Here is a 16792-nt window from a genome sequence, read left to right as displayed (position 1 = left end):
CCCATCAATTTATGGATGTCCAGATTGCTTAACTGATCCCTAACCCAATCCTCATCTACCAAAGCAAACTCCTCCTTTATCCTGACTTCCTCTGGGACTTTCTGGAGCTCCAGGGATCTGGGGCTCCTGGGGAGAGTCTCTGCAGCAGTAAAGACAGAGGCACAGAAGGCATTCAGCACCTCTGCCTTCTTTATATCCTCTGTCACCAGGGCACCCACCTCATTCAGCAGTGGGCCTGTATTGCCTCTGGTGTTAGTTCTATCTGCAATGTATTTGAAGAAGCCCTTTCTATTGTCTTTGACCTCTTGCAAGGTTTAGTTCCAAGGAGGCCTTAGCTTTCCTAGTTGCCTCCCTGCATCCTCTGACAACAGTCCTATATTCCTCCCAAGTGGCCAGCCCCTCCTTCCATGATCTATAGATTTGCTTTTTCCACTTGAGTTTGCCCAGCAGTTCCTTGTGTAACCATGTGGGTCTCCTGGCTCCTTTTCTTGATCTCCTACCCACTGGGATGCTCAGAGTCTGAGCTTGGAAGAAGTGGTCCTTGAATGTCAACCAACTATTTTGAGCCCCTTTACCATCTAGTACTATGTCCCATGGGATTTCCCCTAACAACTGCTTGAAGAGGCTGAAGTTGGCCCTGCTGAAGTCCAGGGTTGTGATCCTGATAGGTGCATGCCAAATGCATGAAACAAGCAAAACTACCACATTTCTTGGAGGAAAGAGGTGTCCTGTGCTTTTAAAAATAAAATGTAGAGAAACTTTTTTTTTTTTTTTTGCTAAGTAGTATTAAAGAAGTATGCTTTCTAAATCAGCAACAAGATTCAGTAAGTAGAATGGATGCATTTGTAAAAAATGCCATCAGACTGAAAAGCTGGCACCATCTGTATATATCAAAACATATTCAGTCCCCTAAACGTTTCCCCTGGAAACTGAACAAATCCTTTACCTCTGATACAATCTGTTCCCTTTGAATCCTGAACTTCACTGAAGTCCACTGTGATGTATTAGGTAAGGCAATTAAATGTATTTACAGATACATTTGGTGAGTTACACTTTTGATAGAGTGAAGATGAACAAGTGGTGAGAGTAATGGCAAGATAGAAACATAATTTACTGAGAGTTAGAAATGGATTCAGTGCATCTCATCCTCCTTTAAGAGAAAATAATTGAATACTCTATTCTACAAGAAAAATCACAGCAACCTAAAAAATAGACTGGAAATGTTAGCTGTGGACTGCAAATCAAGACACCCATGTGTTAAGCAGTCCCTTTGGAATACAGTCAAGGAGATGCTTAACAAAACACATCACAAAGTAAGTAAGATTCTTACCTCCACAGAAATAGTACAATTTTTTTTCAGTTAATGTACATACACTGTGTCTGTGGAAGTTTATTGGCATGATTTTGAAAGAAAGCACTTTTTGTTAACAAATGCATAAATAAAATATTGAAAAAAATCAGATGTGGGAAAAGGGGCAACAAGAATGCTTTCTGTATACAACAAGAATGAATACTGGTCCATTTATAATAAATTACAGGGACTGACACTGACAGCTCCTTTGAAAACTCTTGCAAAAGTATTATCAAAACAACTTGTTTTGCTTTGGCAAGTAAAATGGAATTTCAACTTGTAGAAAAGAAAACTTGAATTTCTCTTCAGGAGCCAAGCTATAAAATATTGACCATTATCCTGATAACAGTTTCCTTCTCATGTTTTAAATTAATTTAACCTGAAAGAGGCACTAGGCTATTATTCTCAATCTGCAATAATCCAGCCAAAATCATGTAAGGCAGCAAAAACTAGAGCACAGGTGTAAGCCAGACCTTCTCTAAGGTGCTAGCTGTTTTCTCAGAATGAGAGACCAAAGGCTGCCTGCATCCCCACTTTGATCTGATAGTTAAGAGCATAAGCCAAGTGTTCCATTTCAGAACACAGAGCCAGTCAAAATTCATTAATCCTAACAGGAGATGTACAGCTAAATCCCTACATAACTGCCCTGATAACTTCTGTAGGTTTCTAATGACTCTCCTGAATTCATTAAAAATCCATTTGAGTGGTGATAACCTCTCTATATGTTGAACCTTACCCAACACATTGTCTGTTCCAATAATATGCCTTTCAACAACAGGGAACACTAGACACCCCATATGGTGTCAAATTGAAGATGATGGTTTTGTGATGGTCAACTGAATGATAAGAGTGTGTGTGAAACAAATCCTAATTTATTCTTTTCCAGAGGGAAAAAATTACTACAGTAACTAGCAAAGTTGTGTTGTTTTTTCTTGTGGATGGGAGTTCGTGAAACTTAAGCAGCTTCAGAATAGCTTAAAAAACAGCATATCCTTCAGTGGCACAGAACAAAAACATGTTTTGAAAAGGAACTCATAGCACCAGTATTTTCAAACCCAGACGTTTAATTTTAGACAAATAAATCCCTGTTTCTGAATTATAAATGCCTTGTCAGATGAGATGAGCACTCTCAAGACAGCAAGCTCTAAAGAAAATTATGATTTTAAAGACTAAATTCAGATGTTTACATCTACACTTAGTACTTACAGTGCGACTGGTTAGGCTATGCTGTCCCAAAAGATAATATAAAAAACAGATTTTTCTTTCTTTTCTCTGAATTGTCCAATCCAACCATATAAGGAAACTAAACTCGACTTTAGGTGACACCTTCTACTAATCAAGTTCTAGGTTACATGCAAATGAAAATATTTAGAGTGGCAATTAGTCAGCTTGAATTCTTAAAATAGATCTAATACTAAGGACAAGCAGTCCAAGCAAGAGTTATCTGACTCAATCACCCCAACTATCAGACTATTTTTTTTTTGGCAGAATGGGATTTGGAAGTGTCAACAGTCAAATGATTTAAGTGAGTTCTTGGGAGAACTGTGGTAAAGCTGAACAAAAATAAGTCAGTGATCCTCCAAACCACAGAGCAGTGCATGTGCTCAGATACAGGTTTAGTAAAAAACCCCATTTTTATGTAAGTGAGCATGAATAAACTAAGCTTGTGGGGCATAATTTAACAGAAGAACTGGCTATGCACTCAGGCCTCATGACAGAAAACACCACACTGAATGAATGGTGTCTTGCCAGTCCATGCAGACTTCTCCTTATGGGTCTTCACACCCTCCTTAGGGATCCCTCTGCTATATTTCACTGCACACTATGCACAATGTGTAATACTCTTGTGTTTGAGGTAAGGGAATCATGACAGTAGATCACAGATATTGCAAAGTGAAAAAGGAAAATTGGTCTCAATCTGGGAATATTAATCAACATCTGACATAGCATGAGTGTCGATGACCGTAACAGCAGAAAAACAAAGTATGGATGGCACTGACAGGTTGGCCTTGACTTCTCTCCTGTTCAAGTATTAGTAAGACACTTAACCTAAACCCCAGCTTGCTGTTGTCCACTAATGCAGCTGCACCAATTGCTCAGCATTTGGTTTATAAGGCTTAAAATGTAAATCTATACTGAGAACTACTGCATGACCCTTCTAGTAAAATTCACACTTCTCCACAGGAACAATTCAAGTCCTACACATTTGCTTATAACTAAGATAAATGGGTGGCCTACCTCAGTGAGCTCCCAGGTGATGCTAATGGTCCAGCACAGCCCATAGCTGCGGATCAGCAAAGCCTTCATAGCCCAGCCCCAGAAATGCCCAAAAGCAAATATATCAAAGTGGCTGAGGATTCTCTCCCATGTGATTACATGACAGTTCACAGCATACTCCTGTTAATGGGAAAAACAAACAAACAAACCAAGAAAAAAACCTCAATGAACTTCAGAAACACTACAATGAAGAATCTTCTTTTTATCCAGTACAAGCCCAAAATTATAAGGATATTAAAATATGCATTATTCTGCTTTCCTGTCCTTCTAGACACTGCAGGAAAACTTTCCATTTTAAGAGTCCGTGTCATCACAGTACAGTATTTCTTAACGTGACAGAGAAACAGCAGAAACAATAACATCAATAATAATAAACCCAACAAACAATACTCCAGAAAATAGTTATTAGCTTTTATCTAGGGTCTTGATCTGAAATAATAACCTTTCCCCATTTTCACGCTGTCTGGTGTTCAGATGTGGCTCACCAATGGCTACTCCTCTCTAGTTTGTGATGTCATGTTACTCATCTCAGTGTTCATTTGAGTATCTTTGGTGTCTTATTTTCCCCCAGAAGAAGTTCCCCAGAAAAAAAATCACATGGAAAAAATGCAGCCACAGGGCTGAACTAAAAAGGAAATAAAAACCCAATAATCAAAACAAAAAAACAACAAAGGGAACTTGCAACTGTTCCATCACAGATGAGTGGTAGATTCCTTAAGAATATTAATTAATACTCTAGTCAGTAATAAAGGAAATGTGTTCACTCATCATGTTGTACAGTGAGTGCTAGAAATCACTGCACAACTAAAAAAAAATCTGTATGACATCTGGAGGCTGCATCTCTGGAGTTCCCTCTCACCACTGGGCACAAACTAAACTATTTCCAACTGGAAATACACATTTTAAAAAAACCTCTGCTCTCCAACCCTTCTAAAATACACATTGCCACCTGCAGGTGACAACACAACATTGCTCAATGTTGATGAATTAAGAAAGGATTACCTTTCAGGCTAGAATTACTCCTAATCCTGCACAAATAAACCACAAAGAAGCTGAAAGCTGGCAGAGAAAGATTTAAAACCTGGTGTCCACAAAGAGAAGAATACACAATTTCACACAAATACTTCTATCAGGAGGCAGGTAAGTCCCACTACAAAACAGTAAGTAACCCATACTGCCTGTGCTCCCTGAAGTGAAAGTATGGTATTGCTTCTCAAACACACCAGTGTTGCTACTGGTCATTCAGAGAAAGGTGCACCACCTGTTCTAAGGATGGCAAAGCTGCAGCTTTAGTGCATGTACCCAAAGAGATCTGAAACTGGCTCATTTGCCAGCACAAGAAGCACTGAATTTAGGCTCCTTGTTACACCATGATATCTGAAATTCTATGTGAACATAATGAGATTACTCAAAAAAATAAGCTTTTTTGCAGGGCACTTGCTTTTCTGCTCCTATTTTTACTGGGACTTTCCCCACCCTCCCTTTAATTTTTACAGCTGCAGCTCTGCCAGTCAGATAGTGAAATATGTTCCATTTTCTTTTATACTCAAACAATTTTGCCAGCCCTGTGCAAGAGACAAAGCTGCAGCCTTCATTATAGTCGCAGTTCAAAAATTTAATCCAACTTTAAGCAACAGTATCAAGATCACTAAGTAGTACAGAGTAAATTTCTGCTGACTGTTAGAGTCAGGGTATCTGCTGTACTGTGGTCTGTGCCAGTAGTAACACTAGTCCTCCCCTGACTTGACTCTATTTATTTCTAACTTAAATGACAGGAGAGGCAGGTGAATCTGTCTTATCAACAGACTCCTTGTCTCAGCTCCCTTTTGTTGCTCAGCAACATTACTAACCTCCAAGCTCATGCTCTATTTAGCAATGTGTCCTCCCACCACCCACCCTAACAGCAGACTGCTCATGGCTCATGACCACAGGTCTCCTGCAGAGCAGCAAGTCACAGACCCACAGTGGCTGCTGGAGCTGCACAACACGTGCTGCTGATCAGCTGAGGTGCAACATCTGAAGCATCCAGCTTTCCCAGTAAGGAGCCTGCGTGCAGCCCTCACTATCAATCAACTAAAGTAAGCTTACTGCACTGTGAAGATTTCCATTCCCTCTTATGCGCCTCAGAGCAGGAGTTTGCAGCTGCTGCCCATTAGGTGCTGTGCAGTAGTTTGCATAAGCAGTAAATTGCTATTTGCCAAAGGCAATCAGTGTATTTCCTTACTCCTTAGGCATGAGTCCAACACCATCACCTACCATATGACAGGTGATCATGGTGTGCTAATGCACAAACCCAACGGCAAGGAAGTGTGCCAGTCAGCTGGCGGGCAGTAATGTGATGGGACAGTGAAGAGGAGAAGACCCGGCAGCTCTTGTTTCTCCATGCAGTAATCCTCTTCTGCTTGGTGCTGAACTGATCACATCCTCTCCTGCCTGCCTTCCAACAGACCTCACACACTTCTCCCTCGCCTCCTTTTACTGTTTCAACTCCTTGTGCCACTGTCCTCAACCGAGGGGGAATATTCTCTGTATTGAAAAGTCTTAACAAGCTGCTCAACAGGCAGAAGAACAAGCCTGGCTTTCCATGCGAGTCCAAATCATGGTCTACAGAAATCATTCCCCACTGGTAACAGCATCAGTACTTATCTCGGTGACTGGAAGGCAGCAGAGCCCTGCAGTTGCTCTATCTGGTTTTCCACATACTCAGTAGCATGCCAGTCCTGCACTAAGCTCAGATCAATAAGGCAAGACCACAGTTCTTTGAGGGCAGCATTGTGGCATCAAGAAAACTAATTGGGAGGACAGACACCACATACACCTCATTCAGATACTACCTTGCTATGACTATTTTCAGTATTCAGTCTCCCATGTATTATTTAAAGGAATCCAAAGACACCTCATTTTTCACAATCCCAACTTCACACTCATCTGAACATCTGCATTAGCAATAAATACAGGGAAGACTGTTTTTCACACCAGTTTTTTTCAATTTAAAGAAACAGCACTTGACAAAAAAGGTTGGTTGAGTCTGTCAGGTATAGAGACAAACTTGCAGTGCCCATGCCAGCAAATTCAGATGTATTCCTTCCCACTCATGTAAACCATGCCTGAAGTAGCCAAATAGTCCAGTAAAGTGCCATGGTTACATACCATAATATCTGCTTCCCTTGTGGCATATCGGAGATTAGGATCCAGCCAGTACATCACAGCTTTTACCTGCTCAAAGTTAAGGAAGAGCACGAACACCAGGAACAGAAAATAGAGCACACTGAGACCTGCAAAAAGACTCAGCATTAAAATCATGTTCACTCACAAAACTCCTTGGGACACAGAGAGTCCAAAAAGCTGCTTTCAAACTGTTGCTCTGTATATGTCCAGTTTGCACAAATGAGTCTTCTACATACAGTGGCTACATGCAAAACAGCTTAAGAGACACAAGTCAGATGGCAATCTCTGCACACTCAGCCCTCCCTACCACCTCCTATGTCAAGTGATAGACTATGTGCTTGACTGCATGAACCCAATCAAAATGGAATCAGTCTAATCAGTTTAGATGTGAGTAGCACAAGGCTGTGATCAGGAAGCTCTTCAGTAAGAGAGCCACTAGGACGCCGGGACTGGATTAGCTCTGTCCCTTCAATTTAATAATCCCACCTAGCAATTCGGAGATACGCTGGCAGTACAGAGTAGTTACAAACTAATGCATGCTTGAGTCACTTTTGTGAGCTGGAATATTTGTTGTTTGAAGCTTTTAAAGATAAAGATTATTATTATTATTATTTGTTTTCACACCATTATAAATTATGATACACTACTGCATTTGGGTCTACTGCCTTTCTCCTCCCAATGCCTGAATGTGAATTTTTTTAAATAAAAAATGTTAAGAACTTCAGAGTCGTATGTGTAGCTCTGTGGGTAGATAAAGCTGCTGTTGGGGGCATATCTTTACATAATTCACAAGTTCACAGATGTCTAAGATGATGTTTGGAAGAGGCATATAAATACTAACACCATTTCCATAGTCTAGCACTCAAACTTACTTGTGTCCTGCAGCAATGTCACGGAAGGCAGAAAGATTAATGGGAATAAACTTAGTATCTATCAATCATCCAAAATAAAATACAGCAATTCTAAAAAGATACTTTAAACTATAAACAGAACTCAGATGTTATTAATCCCGAGTGTATGCTCGAGAGCAATTTCCATTCAAGTACACACACATGAACAGAAAGTACATACACTGTCCTTTGCAATGCCTCCTAACATCACCTCAGGTAAACAGATGATAAACTACTAAAAGAAACAGCCTGCAGGCGAGGGTGCATCCTGAAATGTTGAGAACACACTACTGCTGCCTTTCATCTACTGAACAGGTCTGAGACATCAAGCTTGGCTGAACAGCCATGCCAGAAGCAGCAGACTTACACAAGGAAAAATGCTGCTCTTGATTTCAAATGCAGCCTTTTCCAGTACAGGGAGCCAAGCTGAGATAGTATTAACATTGAGAATGACATTTTAATTTACATTTGCTGAAACCAGAAATGAGCAATAGGACCTGTGTTTCCTAAATTTCACAAGGAGCAGGATTCTTTAACAAGTATTATCTAATCAGCACTATCTTCCCACCTGGATGAGTTCCTGTCCCACCTGGATGAGTTCCTGTGTGATGTACTCTAGGTGACCCTGCTCTGGCAGGGGGGTTGGACTAGATGATCTCTCGAGGTCCCTTCCAGCCCCTAAGATTCTATGATTCTATGATTCTATGATTCTCAGTGTCAACAGATGAGCAATCAGCTACTTTGGGAGACTAAATATTTTTAGCTATATAAGGTGGCTGCATGGAGAAACACTCAGTCCCCTTAAAAAGTCATACCAGCTTTTAAATCAAATGTGCCTAAGTCTTTGCAAATGTGCTTGAAATTTAGGATATCATCTGTGAGCCCTGAATTATTTTAGAATAAAATTCCTAATGGTTTTGCCATGTAATTCAGATGTCTAAGAAGTAGGATTTCACTCAGTAAACTGCTTAGTCATTAGAATCGTTTTCCAAACTATGAATGCAACTAATATTTACAGGTATTTTTGCTGAAACTATAAGAATATTAATATATACATGTTAAGAATATTAATAAATTACTGTTAAGCTATACAGTGATACAATTTAATAAACATAAAAAGTGATAGCATATTTTCCAATAATTAAAAAAGAACCCTACTAAACTCGATTTACTTAAAGAGCATGGTAGCTATAAAAAAACCCAAACCTTTTTGGGGCGGGAAGAGACAGCAGTTGGAAGGGTGTAGGCGAAGCAGATTAGGAAGTACAAACACAAAATAGGATTATAACAGAGTATCAGAATGAATTATCCCTTTCTGGTGCTTTAATTTACAACATCCTGACACAGAGTTACTACAATGACATTCCCAACATAATTAAGAACAGATTGCAAACAACTGTTGAGAAGTGAGAGGGAAGGGACATTCAAACAAGTTTGATGCACTATTATGTTTAATGACAACTCCATTCTTCTGGAAGTTAAAACAGCCAGTCCTGAAGAGACACTGAAAGAAGTAAGAAACACAACTTAAACTTACCAAAAACCATTCTCCATATTGCAGGGTGGGGACGTGTAAAGGGTCCTGCAGACAGTAAACAAAAAGCCTATTAGAAAACACATCAATAAGAACCATGTAATCTCTATTTCAGTGTATCTCATGAGAATTTGGCATGACTAAGGATCAATTTTCCATCGAACTATGTAATATACCTGAATGTTGGGGTTCTGTGTTAAAAAAATAATGGTAACATCAGATTTCAGAAAGGAAAAACTAGACTGCCAGTTAGAAGTATGTAGACAAAATTTTCAATTATTTTAATGGAGTTTTCCCCAGAAGAGTGATACGCTATTTGTTCAGCAGACACTGTATCTCAGGTTTTACCTGAGGATCTCTTGATCTGGTTCTAGACAATAGCTCACACATGGCTTGCTCCCACTGAAGCTATGAAGTCAAATTTCTGTGTGTAAGCAAAGAAACATGGTGCTTAGCCTTCAGATGACCACAAAGTGTTAGTAAACAGGCCTCCTAAAACCTTCAAACTCAGTATTATATATTTGAAAAGAAGTAAGATACCTATACTCTTTACAAATGTCAATATTATTTACTTTAGAGCCAGTGATTAAACTGACTGTTGGATTAAAAACCTCTCATTTAAGGTGAAAAGCACAGAAGTGAAAGTGGAAAACCTCTGAACATGAATCATATGTTTAGGTAGCAAGATGTAGCTGACAAAATATTTTCAGCGTACACCATGGACTGCTTCTTCAACACCATATGCATAAAGCTCCTTTTTCTCAGGCACTCAGTTTTTCAGGGAATGCTTTGTGAAAAATAGGGAGTAATGATTTTTTAAATATGAGAAAAATACATCCCAGCTCTGAACTACCAAGCTGCCCTGAGCACAATCACTTTTTTTTCTGAACAGTGCCAATCCTGAGACAGTTCAGACTTGACCCAAGAATTATGCTCTTGTCAACAGTAATAACTAAAAATAAAAAATATAAATTTTTAAAACCCCACAAAATTCAAAAGCTAACAAGAAGACAGCATTTCCTCCACAGAATTAAGTGCCACACAAGGGCTTTTACACATTTTACTTTTTGCACTTTCTGCTCCTCACACAATTCCCAAAACTTTTGTCCAACTCAAATTCCTCTTGAGAAAATGTGGTTTTACATTGTTGTGTGACCTTGACCATTCCTAACTATTACTAGCCTAAGAGAAGGTGATGTACATAAGGTGTTATATTGCTGAGAACTTGTAGAATGAGGCTTCTGTTGAAACACACTGAGGCAGACTCCTTTAAAATATTATTTAAGGATCTGGCAGCATCACTACTTAGTAATCTGAGCTGCGACTGTGCACCTGCAAACAGAGACACTGATTCTGAAAACCTGACTTCCTTGTTAGATAAGACAAGCTATAAATAACTTGCATTTTACTGTTATCTGCACTCAGTGTGACTGCAACCCATTTTTAGCCTGTTCATTAAAATCATTTAAAAGAGTAAAGAAAAAACATTTAGAAGTGGTACTTAAAAATAAATACAGTGGCAATTAAGAGGCATTCACATGTTACAAAGTGAAGTATAAGCAGTATAAACCTTACTCACCATTAGGAAAAGCTAGAACACTGATGATTAGAAAGAAGAAAATCACAGAGAGGATACCCCTCCAAATATTATCCTCTGGGACAGAATCATCCCTGAAGAGACAGACAACATCAAAGCGTTAAAGTGCATTATAAGGATGAAAGGGACAGGCTCTGAAGATATCATATTATTTAAATAAAGACTACATGGAAATAAGTATAAGAAATAAGCATGGTGGTTATCTCACAAGTAAAGACAGTAACTGTGCTGAATTATTTTCACTCTGCACTTCTGGGTACCTCTTTCTTATATGAGAGTTAAACATGTAATTGATACATGTGAGCCACAAGTCTTGCTGGAAGTCAATGCAGAAGGAACGCCTAAATTTAATAAAAAGTGAAAAAAAACCCAACTTCCTGCTTTAGGGTTCAGAGAAACATCATCAAAAGTACTTTTCACAGCAATCAGAGAACCAGATGAAAAACTCTGGAAGCCTGAATGCAGTTTCCAGGTTTCCCTCTGCTCTCTTGGTGCTGCTTGCAATCCCCTTCAGCTGCCTTGGCCTGTTCCCAGTGCCAAATGTCTGAGCTGAGTGCAGAGAGTGGTGAAATAAATATTACAATCAGCTTTGGAAATAATTATTATACAGCTTAGAAGACGTGTACAAGAGAGACAGAGCAAAACTTTAAAGAACCAGAGAAAAATATCAATTTGCTTATAGACCTATTAAGCTAAAGCTCTAAATAAAACATCAGGTATTATTTGTGCTTTTGTCATACACTATGGCCAGAAGAGAGACCTAAGAATTCAGTTTGGAATGCCAAGGCAAAATGGACTGAACATTTCCTTCTTGTCAGGCAGGTAGAATAGGGTGTACAGCAGTGAGATTAACAAAAAAACCATCAACACTCAAGTCTTCTAAACAGCAGTCAAGCTTTTAAGATACTTCAGTAATACAAACAAACTTCAAACTATCATAATATGCACAGCTAATATTTCATAATGCATCACCCACTACAACTCAAATTACAGTTTTACTATCTGGGTAATTTAACCTACTTAGGATCAGTTTATCTGTTTAAATATATTCCCTTATTTATTTCAAATTCATTATATCAGAAAATTCCCAGAAAACTTTAGAGGGATAAAGGTCTTCCTGGCAGAGGATCCGTCGCATTTCTGGATGGTTCAGTAAAGAATTTGTGACAGCATAAATGTGCTCCACATTAGATATTTGCCACAGCTATTAAATATTTCTCACTTTGCCAAATTATTTCTGTTTCACTCAAAATTGAACCTTAACAGCTCCACAGCAGTCTTTCATCATTGTGAGGCATTTAAGCACTGTGCTAGTTTAACTGTATGACACGAAAAAGTACATTAAACATGAATGGTTTCTCTGCAGGCCTCAGGGACTCCCCACCGTATTTTTTTTTTTTAAACCAGCTCAGTCCAGATTCACCAGTCATTTTCCAGCATCCAGGCTGACACAGGATGACACCAGCTATGAACCTCAAGTTCCAGAGCTTAACTCTGGCTCCCTTGGCAATCACAAGAGCCTCAATGAATCCAGTGCAATTCTCAGTCAGAGCCTCAGCCTCCAATGGCTCAGACACCAAAGCCATATTCCTATTTTAACATATGCAATTAATACTCAGGCACATGCTGTCAGGGGTTCAACGAAGTGGGGGAATGTTTTGGTTTGTGTTTTGTCGTGGGTTTTTTTTTAAGAGAGAGCAGATGTCGACATTGTGCACTGTAAAAATTGACTGAACAAAATGGTCCAGAGAGGGAAGACCGTAAGCATAGGTTCATAAAGAACACAGTGGAAGAAAAACTTAGACAAAGCAGGAATTTACCTGTGGCTGAGTCAGTCATCCATCCATCACTTGAAGTCTGATCTGGCTTTCAGCATAGTTATTTTGGCCTCCAACATGAGATCTGGCAAATTCTTCTACAATGTATAAACCAACACTACTTCTAGAAGATAGTTAAACTAAGTGTTGGTTGATCTCTAGCATATTCATATATTTTTCAGTTATTTTAATGTTGCCTGGTTTCTTACATCTGCAATTCCTTTCAACAAAACAACAGGAAAATGCAGATGTTTATTGTCTCTATTCTTTTTTTTTTTTTTTCCTTTTGCACAGTAAAGGATCAAGTTTCTCCATGCAGGAATCCATTTGATGTCATGTGAACGCAGAAGACCTCCAAATAACCGTGCCATCTAGAGGCCACACTGAGAAATCCTTTTATCACAGATCATTACTTAGCAAAGATCATTGCTTAATAATTATATGCAACATAAGAAAGTAAAAAGTATCCTGGGAGACAAGCTAACTTCCTATGTCTTAAAAAGCTGACATCATCAAATACAAACCTCATGTTTTATAACTTTTAAGTACAGTGGTCAGTGAAGTCTCATCTAGCAAAGCTAGGGTGTCACATCACTGTCCAATTCAGAGCAGTGAAAGACACCGTTATCACATCACTTAATTGTTGTGCCAGGTGGGCTGAAGTGTCTTCACCTTTGTGTATCTTTGTGTACTATTCAGATTCAGAAAAGCTGTGCTAGCCATGATGGCACCACTTCCCCCAAGAATCAACACAGATGTTGTATGTAGTGTTAAACGGCATTTCATTCCAAGTAAGTGGTAGAGGCATCTCATTTTGGCTTGCAGATACCTTTCAAAAGGGATAGACAACCAATCTTCTTTCTAGAAACAGGTAAAAACAGGTAGGAGCAAAAGACTCGCTACTGTGTGCTATTTAGGATAAGAATTAGCGTGTTTGCCTGGAAGAACTATTTTGGGGAATGCTAAAAGAAACAGAGAAGCAAAAAACTGGTGGAGGAAAGACACATTCACAACAAGCTGCAATCAGGAAAATGTGCTAAATCATCTCCTTACTTAGCCTTAGGAACTTTTATGCTGACTGAAATACAAGTATTCATGCAGCAAAAACAAGATTTCTAATGCTAGCGTGGGAAGACAGATGAGAATTCTCCCAAGTACATCCACTTTACCAGCACATTTTTCAATTCTGTGGCTTCTTGGATAAGATACAATTTTTAAAAAGAAAGCACATAATAACTCCAGAACTTATTTTGTCTCCCCTACTTTTTCCCCTGCTCCAGAGCACTACATTATACCAGCACATTACAAAAATGTATGCTATTTACATCCTTATGTAAGCTTATTACGCCTTTAATTTTTTTTTAAATGAGGATACTCAACTGAGGAAAAAATAGCTAGGACATTATATTTAGAGTGTGTTTGGGGAAAAAAACGTATTTTCCATAAACTCCTCGAATCAAACATAAATGAACAATAATCCAGGTTCATCAACTCCATTAATCAAGGGATGTGAAAGACAGCAGTGCTACATCCTCATGGGTCTTACTCCTGCTTCCATAAACCCCTGCAACCTCACACCAGAAGCTACCAGTGACCCTCCTCGGTCCTGTTGTTGCACTCCACAATATCCCCTCCGGCACCACCCACCCTGCTGCTGGTTGCCTTCGGGCTCAGAGAAGGCCACATCCCTCTCTCCAGGGAGGAAGAGGAGAGGGAAAGCTAGTCACTCCACATCTCCACGCCAGGGCTCAGCCTGGAAGCAGAAGAGCCCATGTTCGGCTCATTCAGCAGAAAATAAAACAAGGCAGCTGCAGCCATTGTCAGAAGCACCAGAAGGATGTACTTCCCACTTTAACATGAAAAGTTAAACACACATTTCTTGCTCTTGATTATTAGTATTACTGCTACTTGAAGATTACTGCTACCTGAAATTCAGCTTCATCTTCACCTGCCAGCTTAAAGACAGTAAAAGCTGCTCTCAGTGACCCCAAGGCAGACCCCATGTTATGGCTTAATACACCCAAGGGAAAAGTTTTTTTTTAAATTCATCTCAATCCCCATCTATTTCTGACACAAAACAATTCTAGAAGAGACAAGAAAGACTTTGAAGGAAGCAGAATTTCCTCTTCCTATGCTGAAGTTCCTGAAAAAAATAAATTTTACTTAAAAACATCAGTATGAATGTATCATAGAAAATCCCCTGCTTCATAAATTGACCAGGAGAGCTATGGAACAACCGACAGCACAGGGGAAGCAAAGAATCACTTGTCACACCTTACTGGGAAGTCCACAGTGCCTTGTACCCAAGAGGTGGAAGTAAGAACAGTCATGGGAGGCTCAATGCAATCGCCTGATAAGAACATCAAGACTAGACCTGGAAGAACATTCTGTAAGCACGTGGGGAAATATTACCTCCCCTCTGTTTCTCAAAGAGTACATGTGGTTTGGGTAGTGGCCCAAAATAAGGCCACAGAGGCACCATTCTGGTATCACCTAGGAGATTTAGGAAACTCCTTTGAGAACTGGAAATAGCAGAAGAGGAGAGGGGTGGGGAAAAACAAAAAGAGAAAACCAACTGCAAGTAGCTTTCACAAACAAGGAGAAAGAGAGATGAGTTAAGGAGAAGGCAATGGGTATTTAAACACAGGAAGTGAGGCAGGGCAGAGACAGACAAGGGAAAGAAAATTAAACTGAAATCAGAGTCAGAAAGCTAGCAAGAGAACCGGAAAGAAAGATAGCAATCCTTTTGGAAAAATGCAAACAAACTGCCCAGAAGTGACATTCTTGGGGCCTAGAAGACTCCATAGTTCTGAAATTGCTGCTTGGCTCATCCCATTTGAAAGATTTAACAGCAAAATTCCTTTCCTCCCTCAAAGGTGAACAACAAAATCCACTAATCCTTCAGAACAACGTCTTAATGAGAATACCATAGTAACTCCCAAGTTTGACCTAAATTAGCCCTGTAGTGTGAAAAGTGATTGGACAGGGGGAGAAAGGCGGCGAGGAGCACTTGTAGCAGAGGTATCAAATTAAACAGTGTACCAAAGCACAGAAACATGCCTTTGATTTAAGGGTTAAGAAAGGATCCTTGAGACATTCTACCTTACATCTTGTTACCTAAGTAGAGCAAGAGTTCACCAAAAATATCTTCCTTGGGGCCACACACAAGTCAAAACAAGAAAAGGCACATCTCAGACCACTCACAGGTACACAACTTCACATTTCCCTATGCTCCTTTCTCATCTCAACCCAGGCTTGACCATTATATTCATAGCTGGTAAAAACTATGAATTTGGATTCTTAGAATAAGACAGAACACTACACACTGAACACTGCATTAGGCCTAGGGATAAATAACGATGTTCTGTCAAATGCAGAGTTTAACCAACTACTGGAACCTGAGAATTGTGCACCTACAATGTCACAAAAGTGTAAATGACCCCAAAACATGACACACAGCTCAGCCAAAATCTCAGGAATCACTGTTTGCCCAGAGACAGAACCATTTAGCCAAAACAAATGATTGTGTTGCCATCCTCACAGCCCCATTCGGTAGGAAGCAATAAAAAGCAAGCACAACTTAGGAAAATACTGCAAGATGCTCTTCAAACTGCACTGCTACACCCTGTGTTTACAAACAAGGCTCCTGAAAGCGACTGCATCCGTTTTCAGCGTTATTTCCATGAATGACTGCAGCAGTGAAGTTCAAAGAGCCGATCCCGGGGTGGGGAAGGATGTGCCCAAGGGTATCAGCACTGGGGCCTAAGCCAACGTGTGACAAACTGTGTCGCATGAAAACGGTGACACAAAACAGTCACTGCTGTTCCCCGATCACTTGGCAAGTTATCTACAGGAGCGATGTCATGACCGAGCTTCTTGATAACCTAATAAAAGCCTTTTTTGGCAACGGCTTGAAACACTCGCTTTGGTGAAGGCTTCAACAGAGCCACGGAACGATCAACAAGTTCCCGGGAACCGCAGCAGCGGGAACACCCGCTCTCCGGGAGGGCCCCAGCAGGGCGCTCACCAGCCCTGCCCGCACAGCGCTCGGCGCGTCACGGCCCGGTACCGAACCTCCCGCCACCCCGCCCCGCAGGACCCGTCCTCGCCCCCGGGGAGCGGCCCCGGGAACCCTCCCGGCCCCGCAGGACCCGGTGG

General features: G+C 40.1%; 1 protein-coding gene across 1 annotated transcript in view; it reads right to left on the bottom strand.

Moving 5' to 3' along the window:
- Positions 1–12403, bottom strand: part of PTDSS1 (phosphatidylserine synthase 1) — a 27000-nt gene extending 14597 nt beyond the window's left edge. Inside the window, exons 1-5 of the mRNA XM_010006512.1 lie at positions 12291–12403; positions 10800–10891; positions 9224–9268; positions 6779–6903; positions 3590–3748 (exon numbers count right to left, since the gene is read on the bottom strand). Of these exons, the coding sequence (XP_010004814.1) occupies positions 3590–3748; positions 6779–6903; positions 9224–9268; positions 10800–10891; positions 12291–12403 (534 nt within the window). The remainder of the gene's footprint in view (positions 1–3589; positions 3749–6778; positions 6904–9223; positions 9269–10799; positions 10892–12290) is intronic.
- Positions 12404–16792: the final 4389 nt, after the last annotated feature.

The sequence above is a fragment of the Chaetura pelagica genome, unplaced genomic scaffold (assembly GCF_000747805.2).
Source record: "Chaetura pelagica isolate M959 unplaced genomic scaffold, ChaPel_1.0 scaffold76, whole genome shotgun sequence".
NCBI lineage: Eukaryota > Metazoa > Chordata > Aves > Apodiformes > Apodidae > Chaetura > Chaetura pelagica.
Note: the sequence above shows the minus strand (reverse complement) of the source record. Positions and strands in the feature narration are given on the sequence as shown.